The sequence below is a fragment of the Chaetodon auriga genome, chromosome 17, assembly GCF_051107435.1.
Source record: "Chaetodon auriga isolate fChaAug3 chromosome 17, fChaAug3.hap1, whole genome shotgun sequence".
In the NCBI taxonomy this organism is placed as follows: domain Eukaryota; kingdom Metazoa; phylum Chordata; class Actinopteri; order Chaetodontiformes; family Chaetodontidae; genus Chaetodon; species Chaetodon auriga.
This window is the reverse complement of record NC_135090.1, coordinates 15,413,325-15,427,216: the sequence shown is the minus strand read 5'-3', so window position 1 is coordinate 15,427,216 and position 13,892 is coordinate 15,413,325. Positions and strand designations below refer to the sequence as shown.

The 13,892-nt window shown below is 42.5% G+C and overlaps 1 protein-coding gene and 1 non-coding gene across 4 annotated transcripts in view; both read left to right on the top strand.

Moving 5' to 3' along the window:
- The first annotated feature begins 7 nt into the window (after nt 1-7).
- trnah-gug (transfer RNA histidin (anticodon GUG)) lies at nt 8-79 on the top strand. Its single transcript has one exon. It is a non-coding gene; the product is annotated as a tRNA-His (tRNA).
- Nucleotides 80-1,666: 1,587 nt separating this feature from the next.
- Nucleotides 1,667-13,892, top strand: part of ptk2aa (protein tyrosine kinase 2aa) — a 57,032-nt gene continuing 44,806 nt past the window's right edge. For 2 of the 3 annotated variants that reach the window (XM_076753847.1, XM_076753846.1), the window contains exon 1: nt 1,667-1,841. Coding sequence is in view for 1 of the 3 variants with exons in the window: in XM_076753845.1 (XP_076609960.1) it covers nt 10,594-10,612 (19 nt within the window). In the remaining 2 variants the exon portion in view is untranslated. Of the gene's footprint in view, nt 1,842-10,404; nt 10,613-13,892 lie in introns of those variants that run through there. The other variant, XM_076753845.1, reaches the window with a different exon arrangement.

Sequence of the window (13,892 nt, the reverse complement as noted above, 5' to 3'; positions counted from 1 at the left end):
TTGGCCAGCCGTGATCGTATAGAGGTTAGTACTCTGCGTTGTGGCCGCAGCAACCCCGGTTCGAATCCGGGTCACGGCAGTCAATGGAGGCATGGAAAGGCTATTTTAAATGACATGTGATCACACTGAATCATACAGTAGTGGCACACAGATGAGCGCAATATTATAAGATACATTCAGTGCAGAATTTCATATGAAAGGCTTAACTAAAAAAAAAACATATTTGTTGTTAAACCTGTTGTGTTGATTGATTGATTTGATTGCCCCAGCAATTAAAAAGAAAGTCAATATGTTTTCTTCACAGCATTATCACGACAGAAAGCTTTCAAGTACATAATATATTTTTTATGAAGCCTACATTAACAGTTGTGTGAACTGTCCACAAGGCCATACAGACCTGCGTATCTGGTATTCCCAAAACAAAAAACGAATATATTGATCCTCCGGAAATGTTACCCTGATGGAAAAGCAGAGGGATCACTAGAAACATTACAGTTCTTCCACCAGACAACATGAAAATTACATAAAAAGGCCATATTGCTGAAAATGTAGAAAACCATAGCCTCGGGTCAATGTGCAGACGAATCCCAAACATGCTGCGATAACAAGTAATGACCTGCAGATGTCGTCTTTGAGTCCGTGCACAGAGGGGAGAATCACAGACTGGGCTGTATAAACTGAACTCTCTGCACAGGAGTACCTGGCATTGACATGGAAAACCTCCAGGATCACTCCATATCAGATGATTTTAAATAATTTGGATTACGGCAAATTTGTTGAGGAATTTGCACCTCTGTATGCAAGCACTGATCATTTGTAATAACTTAATCTTGTGTCCGTAGTCTAGTTCCTTTACCAGCTGCAACGTTAAAATGATCTACACTTTCACGCATCAACATATTATAACACCAATACATTATTCTGAAAAGGTTCATGCTGCATAATGAGTACTTTTACCTTTGGTACCTTGAAGACAGTGTTGGAAGAAGTATTCAAGTGGTACTTTAATGTTGTTGCTGCTGTCAAAGGGGGACTCATTGAACAACTACATATACTTTTGGCAGTTTAATCTGTAACAGTGGATCACATTTCATAAACTGATCATACATTTGTATGTAAAATATTGGTGTGAAAAGTAACTACAGCTCTTCAAGAAACGTGGAACGTATGTAGTGAAGCAGAAGTATAAAGTTGCATTAAATGGAAATACAAGTACCTAAAAATTGTACTTGAGTAAATGTACTTAGTTACTTTCCACCACTATTTTGATGCTAATACTTTCTCTCTCTCTCTCTCTCTCATCTCTCCTTCTCTCTCCCCCTCTCTCTCTGTCTCCCTCCTTCTCTCTCTCTCCCCCCTTCTCTCTCTCTCTCGCTCCCTCTCTCTCTCTCTCTCTCTCTCTCTCTCTCATCTCTCCTTCTCTCTCCCCCTCTCTCTCTGTCTCCCTCCTTCTCTCTCTCTCTCTCTCTCTCTCCCCCCTTCTCTCTCTCTCTCTCTCTCTCTCGCTCCCTCTCTCTCTCTCTCCCCCCTTCTCTCTCTCTCTCTCTCCCTCGCTCCCTCTCTCTCTCTCTCTCTCTCTCTCTCTCTCTCCCCCTCGCTCCCTCTCTCTCTCTCTCTCTCTCTCCCTGCAGCAGCCATATTGGAATGCTGGATGTGGAGAGGGGAAGCAGGAACAGGCGACGAGAGAGGGAGAGGGGGAGATAGGCAGGAGCGAAAAAACACTAACTGGAAGTAACCCTAGCTCTACAACTGAAATAACGGACTATTCGCCGACTGTTAACAGCTTCTGTCGCCGGTAAAGTCAACGCAAACCTCCCGGACGTCCCCTGGAACAAGTCGATGTGAGTGATGTTGTGTTTTCGGGATTATTTGACGAGCTAAAAGAAAGTATGGGATGCGGTTGGTTTGACGCTCGTCCTGGCTGGCGTTAGCTGTTTCCTCTCCCAGTTTTTGAACCACTTAAATGTTCGTTCACTGGGTTGTAACTGGGAAATAAGTCATACATTAGCTTAGCTTCTCAGCACCATAACTAGGTCGTACTTTTCTCCCAGTAACTTGGAGCCGTTGAGACGGAGAGTGAGCGAACGTTCCGCCACAGTCACATGGAGTGAATGTGGAGTAACGTTAACTCCAAGCCACGGTAAATAAATGCACCGGATTAACCTACATTTAGCCCATAATCTCTGTCTCAAGGGTTTTTTCTTTCCTCTATCAAGGCTGTGTGTTTACCTTGACTTGTCCCTGAGCAAACTGAACTTAATTTCATGTTGTTTCATTTTTTCAGCCTTCAGTTGTGTCTGAACACTTTTCATAAACTGTCCCACTTATTCAATGCTGATATAAACCGTGTTAGTTAGGTGTATGCTATGAGGTGCCTCTCATTTTGCTGTTATTAATAGGCTAATATAGTGGATCAGGTGCATATTAATCATGTTCAGATGTTCATACAGAAATGTAATACAGCAAAGTAGAGCTGAAACAGTTTGGTGAATAGTTATTTCATCGACAAAAAGGAGAAAAATGACAGTCAAGTCATCGTTTTGGTTGTTTTATCAAGCGAAATGCCAAATATTTCCTGTTTTAAGCCTCTCAAATGTGACAGATTGCTGCTTTTCTCAGTTTTATAGTCTTTTCAGATGAATTACTTTGAGTTTGGGGCCACTGGTGAGAGAAAACAAGACATTTTTCAGAACTTGTGATGGCATTTTTCACATTTCATACAGGAAACGACCAATCAAATCAGTGTTTTGTTTTATGATAACATAAAATACCTGAGATTAGTGCTGCCGTTCATTCATATGTATTTCCATGCATGTTGAAGCATGGTCATATGGACGTCTAAGTAGACACTCAAAGGGTTAATGTCACTAAATCAAAGTGAAAAGCCTTAGACACATGCAGCCCTGTGTTCTGCGTGAAAGGTTGCTGGAGCCTGATTTGCCTCTGCTTCATATTCCAGATGCAAGAAAATGCTAATGAATTGCAGTATCCTGAGGCCACTGAGGCTTCAGACCCACAGTATACCAAGAGGAGTGCCGCTCTGCACCCTCATATTTGCAATTCTGTGGACAAGCTGAACCTTTTTATACTGATGTGAACCAGGACTGTAAGTGTAGGGAATGCAAAGTTTCTTTAAGGTCATGGTTTGGTTTTGGATGCACCTGCGTACCACAGTCACAGTCTGGTACACTGTTGTTACTGATTGAAGTGTTCTAAATTCATTTGGCCTGTTGTGAAGTGAAACAAGCAAAATTGGGTGGTTGTGATGGTGTGACAATAAATTCTTGTCATGTGAATAATAGCTATTCTGGTGAGATCAAAGTCTGTGTCAGGATGACGTCCTGCAGACACTTCTTCCTACACGACAACAAGCCAGTTTTAATGGTTTGTCACATATGTTGCTTGTTCCGAACACACAGCGCTAAACGTTGACAGCTGGAAAACGACATCTTCTCGCCCAGCTTTTAATTTGAATGTAATTGATTGGAAATAACGTTTCACAGAGCTTTTTCCAGGCTTGAGATGGGATTTATGAATTAGCAAACAAGGCTCACACTGCTAATTAGTTTATCCACTTGATGAGCTTGTGTTTAATTCCGCTCGGGCTGCGTTCATTCAGCTCGCTCACTGTAAAATTCATCCCTGTGTGGTGTGTTTGAACCATGTGGTGGCCTACAGCTTCAGTCTACTCATTTGGCATCATAGCACCAAAATGAATGTGGCGTACTCCATTATCTTATGTAGAAACATGTCATTACCTTGTGTGTGTGAAACAAGCAGAAAACAATGTTGTTTTGATGTAGTTTGACATCATGAGGCTCAGGGAAAGTTCTTGATATGGACCTTCTACTTTAGTTTTTGGCATTTATATATTTTGCATTACCGTAGAGATGTGATTTCAGGCTTTTGTGATAGATGTCAGTTAGTCTGTGGGAAGAGAGCAATTCACAGAGAGAAGAGTTCATAGCTGCACCTTTCTGACAGAACTCTTCCTGTGGCTGGTCTACAGCAGGCTAATACAGGCGTGGCAGTGGTGTGTGCATGTGTGCTTGTGTTTCCGTGTGTGTAAATTGCAGAGCAGTGCAGGAGGCCTGTATTTATAGAAACACTTGACTACACTCAGAGATCTTACAAGAGCAGTTCACCACACTGCGGGGAAACTCTTCTGTTTCTATTCTGTTTTCTCTTCTTCTTTGCTGCAAGTTGTGCTCTGCTCAGGTCCATTTGTTAAACTTTTCTATGCTTTGCGGTCATCATCTACTATGCATTCTGCTCAGGTTTGTTGTATTCTAGACGGACAGGCAAGCAGAGGCAGAAAAACTGGAGAAAAAGACAAGAGTGTAACAAAGCCAGCAGTCTGTCGTGTCAGTAGATTGCAATATGTGGTGTGACTCATAATGACTCTAACTAGTGATAGAAATCACTGCAGTGTGTGTGTGTGTGTATGTGTGTGTGTGTGTGTAGGTATGTAGAGGTCCTGAATAAGAGTATGTGTGTCCTTAATATGTGCGTCATGAGGAATTCATGATACCAAATGAAGTAATTCGTCTTCAGGGGCAGGAACAGTGACTCTCTATTTCAGTTTGGGCATTTTTTTTAAAAGTAAGTTGTTTGCTGTTTTCTTAGCAAACATGGTGGCTGATTTTTTTCCAGTGATTGGCTACTTCATACTTTCTGTGTAAATACTTGCAGCAGCATGGAGGTCTAAGCTGTTTTCTTATATCTTGCACAGAATGAATGAATGCTATTTGCAGACTCACCTCAGGAAGGAAAAAAGACATGAATGAACAGTTGAACTGGGCAAATGGTGTTCTTTGTTTTGCACTTCATTGGGAAGTGTGACTAACTTTGTGTGTGGATGTGTGTGTGTTTGCGCAAGTGTTGGCGTGTATGTGACTGCATGTGTCCTGGATCTATAAATTTGATCTTCTGTGGGACTTATTCCCCTGCATCCTCTTGCATGTGGTTTCAGCTGTGAAGGAAAAGGAGTGTGTTTGTGTGTGTTGTGTGTTTTTGGAGGCTGAATGAAGGTCCATTCCCTTTGCTTCTGGATTGGTTGCATTCAGGAAGCAGCCCCCACACCCCTCCATGCACGCACGCACACACACACACACACACACACACACACACACACACACACACACACACACACACGCTCACAGAGCACTAACTGTACATCCTAAAGCATGCTGCGTCCCTCAGGAGCCCAAAGGAAAACGCCTTCTTCCTCTCAGCAGCAGCAACTCCGCTCAGATCTCAGGGTGTTTATGTGTGTGTTTGTATATTTGTGCGTACCTGTGTGTGTGTGTGTGTGCATGTTTGCACATGGGTGTTGCTGTACTGTGATAATGACAGTGTTTAGCCACCAGGAGTAAACACTGTCTTGCTGTTGTCAGTTGAAAATATTTTGTACTCATTAGAGCTTATTTAACTGCGTCACACTAAACTTCCATATCTGTCTACATTAGTCTCGTGTTTTATCTGCAGGGGCCACATTTTAAGGCCTTCGTACAACATCTGTGATGTGAAAACATCAGATTTACTCAGTCAGAGAAAGTAAAAGTGTGTATCCTGGTCATAGTTAATAACCCTGTCAGTTACATTCTCAGATCATTTTCCTTTAAGCTCTAACAATCAATATATTGTTTCAAGAAATTATGCTATTTGTAAGAAAGTCAGCCACATTACTACTCAATTAAGTAGGGAGTAGGAGTAGAGATGCAGTGGTCTCATACGGAGGATCTGCATCAGGGCTGGTGCTGACCTTATTTAGCAGATCGGCTGGCTGCCATCATGTGACCAATACACATTAAATCCAGTTTTCTCATCAACGTCATTAAACAAGTCAGTGTTTCCGCTGCCATTTGCATTCTTTCAGTCACGATGGCCTGCTGGCTCAGTTGACAGACAAAAAAGATACCACTGGTATTGGGTCATTACTCGATATTAACAGATACAGTGAGGTTTCGGACCCTGGTTCGTGAAAAGCTAAATTGAATTGATGCATCTCTAATCCCAATTTTTTGATAGCTGTGTAAGGCCGGATCCATTTCCTACAAACTGTTTGTGCTGCCCATGGTGCTCCTTTAAAACACCAGACAACATTGTAATATAGTGGTACTATTAGGTATTAATAACAAGGGACCTTTTGAGAGTCGATATGTCAGCTGTCAAACTCCCCACAGTGGGATTTTCCAAACATTTGAAAAGGAATTCATTTATTTGCTTGTGTCCACATGTTCCAGCCATTTCAGAGATAAAAGTTCTGCAGAATATTGCACACTAATGACATTGACATTGGTCCCAGCAATCCAGATCGGTGCATCCCTCATTAGATTTTATAACTTTGAACCTGTGTTTTAACCTCTGTAGTGTTTGAATCCTCCAAATGACGTCATTTAATGTGTTTGAGAGTGTGGACTTGAATTTATTGCAATCTGTCTGTTCAAGGAGGCGGCCATGTATTATGCAGAATTGCTTTTTTTCTGCAGCCGTGCTTAAAACCATGCATGAATATAATGAAACCAGTATATTCACAGGTTTTCTGAGCTGGTCTTAGTACAGCTGTTTTAGTGTGTGTTTGTGGATAGATGGACTACTGTGCAGCGCAGCATTCTTCCACTGTGTGTACTGAAACTTGCTACAATGGCAGGAAATGACATCGTAGTTAATGACTTGTCCCTCCTTGGGGCATGCACACACAGGGACACACACACACAGACACACACTTAGAGCGAGCTTCTGTCATGCAGGTCACTGGTGCAGCATGTCAACTAGTGATGAATGGAACTGGAACACAGCGATTCCCTCTGGTGTATATTTATGTGTGTATGTATGTGTGTGTGTGTGTGTGTGTGTGTGTGCATGTGTGCATAAGACTGACTCCCGGACTCCACCAAAATGACTCCGCAAACTAATGGCCGCTCTCTTGTTCCCTCAGTTTTCTCAAAGCAAAGCAGTGACTGAACTGCAGTCTAGAAAAGAACAATTACAACCACAGATATTGTAAATAAGTCGCCCCTCTCTCTGAGTGTGTGCGTGTGCGTGTCGTGTTTGAGCGGACAGTCAGTGTAATTACATTGCAGTGAGTCAGAGAGGGAGAGAGAAAGAAGTAATTGTTGGGCTTTGTCATATAGACACAGAGAGAAAAGAGGTGGGAGGAGGAGAAAGCTGGGTGGAGGAAAGGCAGAGAAAAACAGAAATATAAAGATGAGGCAAGAAGAACGGGGGAGTGAAGGAGAAAGGGTACCAAACACATGGAAACATCTGTGGACGTAGATAGAAAACGTGTCTTTACCGACTGGACATGCTTCGTCTTCTGGCTTCATATGCAGCCATGGTGGTGGTTTGATTTGCCCATTACCGGTGCTGTCCATGTCTCAGGATGTGTCTCAGGCACCAGATGCACTTTGTTCAAACAGTAACAATAGAAAGATTGTGGTATGTGGTGATACTGTAGTTAAAGAAAATCTAACTGTAGATCAGTTTTTTTTCATAGCTTCTGTACTTTCGATACTATTGAATGTGTAATTGACACAGATGTTGTCATTTTAAACATGTCCCATTGAAAAAGTTGTCAAACCTTTCACTATACAGGCTTGTCAGAGTTTTGAGGTTAAAACTGGACACAAAGCATTTAAGTTGTGCAAGCGAGAGAGAGAGAGAGAGAGAGAGAGAGAGAGAGAGAGAGAGACAGAGAGAGAGAGAGAGACAGAGAGAGACAGAGAGAGAGAGAGAGAGAGAGAGAGAGAGAGAGAGGGAGAGAGAGACCAAGGGAGACATCAGTGTCTGCTTGGCCAATCATATGACCTCATCTCTAGATTCATGCACAACCACGCACCCACAAAAGCACACAGTCATAATAGATCACAGGGAAGCACACACACACACACACACACACACACACACACACACACACACACACACACACACAGATCAGCAGTGAAACACCTGGATACGAGCCATAGTTATGACATCACACACACACACGTATTCACAAACTGGTGAGCTACCATAAACTAGTGTTGTTGAGGTCAGATGTGGGTATAATGCCACAGTGTGTGTCTGCGTGTGTGTCAGTGTATATGCATCTGTCTGTGTGGTTAGTCACCAGCAGACACACTCCTGTAACAAAGGTTCATTGAAGAATTGTCTCGAGGCTGTCTGTCTGTCTGTCTGTCTGTAAAATGCTTTCTTTCTGTTTCGAAATCCTGGGAGAGGCTGATTTAAGCCATCGTTAACTAAATATCAGCTGATGGTTTATGCTCTGAATAAGTTCCAGTTTCATAGAGAACCTGGAACCAAATAAATTGTTCTGGAGTGTGAATGTGTTGGATTTGGTGGATTTTTGGATTCTGTTACTGTGGCTGTTTGGTTTACTTTACCCAAAGTGAAACATGGACGGAATAGAAAGTTTTGCCAGTGAGGTTTTGCTAATGTCTTGGATGGTCATGCGAAGTAGAGAATCACATTAATCCTGGCAGACCCAGTGGCAAATATACTTAAGAAAAAACCATGCAGAATGACAGCAGCAGGGTTGCTCTTGGACGACAGGACGCTTGGGGATGCGTCACCACTAGAGGGCGATGTTAATACACCAACTCACGCAGGGATTCACAGAGGGAGAGATGGAGGGACAGAGCTTAGACCCACCTTCTAAATGAGAGTCAGAGTGTACTCAGGGCTGTGGATGTGTGTGTGACATCTTGGCCTACTAATCCAGTGGCCCATTAATCTGCTTTCCTCCTGAACAACTCTCATCTTATCTGTCTGCCGGTTTGCTTGCTTGTGTGTGTGTATGTGTGTGACAGAGAGAGAGAGAGAGAGAGAGAGAGAGAGAGAGAGAGAGAGAGAGAGAGAGAGAGCTTGCCTCTGTCAGAGCTCATTCATAGGCTTTGTGTTGAGTGTCCAGTGCCAGTGTAGTATGAATTTAGTGTGACATACTGGAAATAATATCAAGAATCCGTGACAGTCAAGTGATTTTATGGCACTTTGAGCGCATTTTGTGGTCCATATCTGCAGGCAGGAACAGTGGAATATGGCCATAGATGGGACAGTTCCAGCGACAACAGATTTCTGCCTTTGGGATAAGGATGTTCATGTTCTCAAATGCTGACTTCTTTTGAGTCCTCTGTGACTCCAGACAAAACTGATAAACTCACACTAGCTGGTGTTTTATTTTGTCTGCCAACATTGTCTCCCATCTTTAAAATCTCATCTCTGAAAATGATTTAGCTACACGTGCTGGCGCAAAATGAAGCGAAACTGCGTAAAGTCTTTGTGCTTATTTGTAGAAACTGAAGACCAGGTTTCTGCATCTGCATGTCTGCAAGGGTCTGTGTAACGTAAATGTGGTCATGCGCCCATGTCTGAGAGGGTGTGCACAAACCATACACGCCTACAAACGTGTTAACATGCTAGTGTATACAGACACTCAGTGATGTATAAACAGAACCACGTCCGAGTCCGTTTGTGCACTACATCTGGGCCTTAAGTTTGCTGTATGCTGTGGCACATGAAGCTATATATTTTCAGAAGTCATTATTTAAACTTGCTACAGGAAAACATCATAGTCCTTCAACTTATTTTTAGTGTATTTAAATAGGAATTCATTAGCAGCGGGATTTAAGCCCACAGGGTGAGTAAACTATTCCGCTTCCAAATATTGGTAAAATTTGTTTAGTGTGGGTTTACTTCCCTCTATCGCTGCATGTGATTTGATTGCAATGTAATTGGATTAAATGGGCACCACTTACAAAGACAAAGTCAGCGGAACAGTTGACTGTTGTTCCCCATGCCTCCCATTTTTCTGTCACTTTTTTTGTTGTTTTGAAGATTGATGACTTCTGTAGGACAAAGTTGAGCCGGGAACGTTGGATTATGACTAATTGAGCAGCTCCGCAGGGGTGCGTTTGTGTCCGAGAGGCAGAATAGCCAAAGGCAACACAGCTCGCACACACAGTGTTTGAATAACTCACACTCCTCTCCCTCCCTTGTTATGTCATTCTCAGCTTTGCCTTTTGCCCCTTTAGTATTTCCTCCTCACCTTTTCTCCTTTTTTTTCCATATTTTCCCCCTGTTGTCTCTTCATCCCTGTTTTTTGCCTCTTGAAGTTTTTTTATCATCTCTCTCCATCTCTTCTCTTGTCTTTCCCTCCTCGCTTATCTCCTGTGCATCTGGCTCCCTCTCTCCCCCTCCAACACTCTCCTGGGACACAAAGACACCCCTCCCCCTCCTCCCCCATTCCTTCCTCCTTTTCTCTCCTCCATCTCCCTCCCCCCCTTTAACAGGCATAGGCTGCCTCCTCTCCTCTCCCTCCTTCCCTCCCCTACTCTACTCCCACTCGTGCTGCTGTGCATCTGTGTGTCAGTGTAGTAGCAGTAGTTGTAGTAGTAGAGGGAGGAGGACGAGGAGGCTGGGCTGTAAGCTTAAGCTGACATTAGCCATCATTACTGAGTTAGCTGGCTAGCGCATCTCAGTGCCAGCCCAAAGACCACAGGATTTTGGCTTTTCCCAATTAAGCTGCCTGTCAGGGCGGAGATTACACTCTCTTTGCCTCTCTTCTCTACTCTTGTCTTCTCTTTGGGACTTTAAATGGAAGGACTATACCATGGTAAGAATTTGTATATATTAGTGTGTGTATGTCTGTGTGTGTGTGTGTGTGTGTGTGTGTGTGTGAGCGGGAGAGGGAGAGTGGGTGGTTGCATGCATGTGAAGCCGTGTTATGTGTGCGTGTATTTCTTTGCATGTGTAAATTTGTGTTCACTGCGTGTCTTTGAAAATGTTTAATTGAGCATTAGCTGTATTTGTGTTTTTCTTCTGTGGCGTCCAAACTCAAAAGAATTGTTTGTGAGCAGGCTGTAGAAAGGTTTAGTTCGAGTGTAGTTTGTAATTTTTGGATTGAAAGTATTGATAGTAATTGCACTTTTGTGGTAGTTATAAAGGTGGTGATCAAGAGAAGGTGGAAAATGGATTGTTGATGAATGCAGCTGTGCAGAAGTTGTAAGAGCGATGATGCCTGAGCAGGAGAAGGAGGAGGAAGAGAGTGGCAAAACTGTAAAATACACACAAGTGAATGCACTAAAACACAACTCCAGTGGGTTGAAACTAGAGCTGTGCAGCTAAATCTCATTTTGATAATTAATAAGATGCCCAAAATGTGCTAATTCTATTGCATCTCTTTATGTCTTTATGTCATTATCCTTATATCATTATTATATCATCATCGTATTTGACTGAAGGTGTTAATGTGGGCTCTTGGAGATGTGATAATCGACATTGAAAATTAGCTACTCACAGCACAACTTGAAATTTCATGGTTTTTCTGTTCTGTTCAGTGTTGTTCACCATCTGCCGCCATTATGTTAAAAGATTGTGTATGTGAAAAACAGACATGCAAGTGTTTGGTTGCCTGAATGTAGGAGGCTTCAACTTGAAGTGTCCATGTGCAGCGGAGGGGGGTTAGTACTGCCTGGGAGTGTGTGCGATTGTGTGTGTTTGTGTGCATTTCTGTGTGTGCGTGTGGGAGGGAGGCAGTATGTGTGAGATGATATGTGTGTCAAATTAGTGGGTTGTGTTTGAATTCAAGTGTGCATCCTTATGTAGAGCGTTGCCCACATGGTTTTGTGTGTAGGAGTGAGTGTGTATTTTTGTGCGCTTGTGTACATTTGAATGTGTGTGTGTGTGTGTGTGTGTGTGTGTGTGTATGTGTGTGTGTGTATGTTGTAAATGTAGGCATGAAGTCCCCCTGCAGCATTTTGTTTCTGGGTTATATCATCTATATTTCAGCATGTTTTAATATTTCGATCTTGGTTCATAATTGATAGAAATTTGCTTAACATGAAGCATGAAGTGCACACACACATACACACGGGGACACAAGACGCTGCACCTTTACCTGCCTTGAAATTCAAGCAAGCAATTCAAGGATGTGCCCATGTGAAGAATCAGTATGGTGCTGTTATCCATTCCACCATAGTTAATTATACATCGATAAACACGGGCAAGTACTCCTCTAATCTACCAGAGCACAGAGCTGAACCAGCAAGGTTCATTGACCAATCAGAACTGACTGCTCATTTTTAGCCTGTAAATCAGTTCCCAAGTGTTTGCCATCATAAAAAGTCAAAGAAGAATTAAATATTTAATGTTACATTTGATTTTCTTCTTACTCAAAAAACATGTTTTCACTGGCAAAGCAGGTATGTATGTACATGCTTAAACCCACAACAGGGGCTGCAATTTAAATGGTCACTAATGTAGGATGTGTTGATTCATTTAGAAAACAGAGTTTACGCTATTTCACCACTTCCTTCTGCCTTAATCTGCTGTGATGAATTATACATCCCATGTCTGGTCTGAGTGTGATACATTAACATGCGTGCCGCTCCAGTAAGCCAGTTAGCTTTACCACTGCACCTGAACTGCCCACACCCGAGTGAATGTGTGTGTGACAGTGTGTGTGCTTTTGCAGATAAATGTATATGAGCAGTCAGGCGTTTACGTGACCTTATTATGTTGCATGAGTGTACGACTTATCTGGAGTGGGCATCATCTGCGTGTTGGTGTGTGTGTGTGTGTGTGTGTGTGTGTGTGTGTAGAGTGTATTTTATTTTGCGGTAGCGTGACAGGTTTTGAATAATTGCTCGATGTTTATCTGAATGTGAATAATGAGAAGATGCACATTACCTGTGCAGCTCACCATGGCACTGTTTTACATGTTTTTCACTCTAAATTGAGTCATGAAAAACACTGATTTGTCTGTTTTTGTAAAATAATTTCTGCTACCATATGTAACGCGCATCATGTGTCACCTCCAAAGTCAAACCTTTCCGTGCTGAATACATTTTCAAAGGCAAAAACACTGCAAGGTGTGGGTTTGTGATTCTGTGCATTATGTTAGTGTGACTGGCAGGTGTGATTGGTGCCTCAGGGGTTATGTTGTTGCACCGTAAGCCTGCACGCTCCAGTAACACCCCATTGTCCAGAGGGTCACACATGCACACACACACAGACACACACACACACTCAAGCGTGTGCCTCCCAGCTTGAAGTTTAACCATTAGACACCGTGCAACGAGGCAGAACAGCTGACTGCTCTCATCAGGTTAATTCAGCTGATTCTTGCAGGAGAAGTGTTTCATTTTTTTTGTGGGAGAGGGAGCATCTGCCTCTGTTCCTCCCCGGCCAGTCTGAGCTGTCACTGTTGCTTTGAGCTGTGCACAGTTTTGTTAAATTTCTCTGACTCTGACTTCCATCTACCTACACGTCAGCTGTTGTCAGTCGCAATCAGCTGCTTCTGTAACAGTATTTTTCTCTGGGGACGTTCACATCATTTTGATAATGAGAGTTTGCTATTTAACTTCTTTTGATTCGCACGCATTAATAAACGTATATTCTTTGGTTCACACTTTAAGATGTTGGATGCAAGTGTAGTAATATCATCATAGAGTCCAGTGGAATATTCAGGGACAAAAACGGTCATAATTTTGTCGATCGCCTCCCTCCAGCACACTTCACTTCATTTTTAGTCTCACCTTAAGAGGGTTTTGTCTTTTAATTTCAGTAACAGCAGTAAAGAAAGCTGTCTTGCTCTCTGACCTCCCTCAGACTGTGAATTTTATTTAACTACTGATCTGAGACCAGTAGTTTCGACATCATTACATAGCAGACTCTCTCTGGATTGCTCTGTCTAATTATCGTTACCAAAACCCTTTGGTTAACGTGCAATTATACACAGTTTGTAGACATGGAGACTATCCACACTGTGTGTGTCTGTGTGTGTGTTGATATATCTGTAAAGATGTGTGTGATTTCTGTTTGTGTTTGTGGACTTTGAGTGTGTACAGTAATAACAGCTGAGTCAGAGTACCCAAATACTTACCTGGACTAAG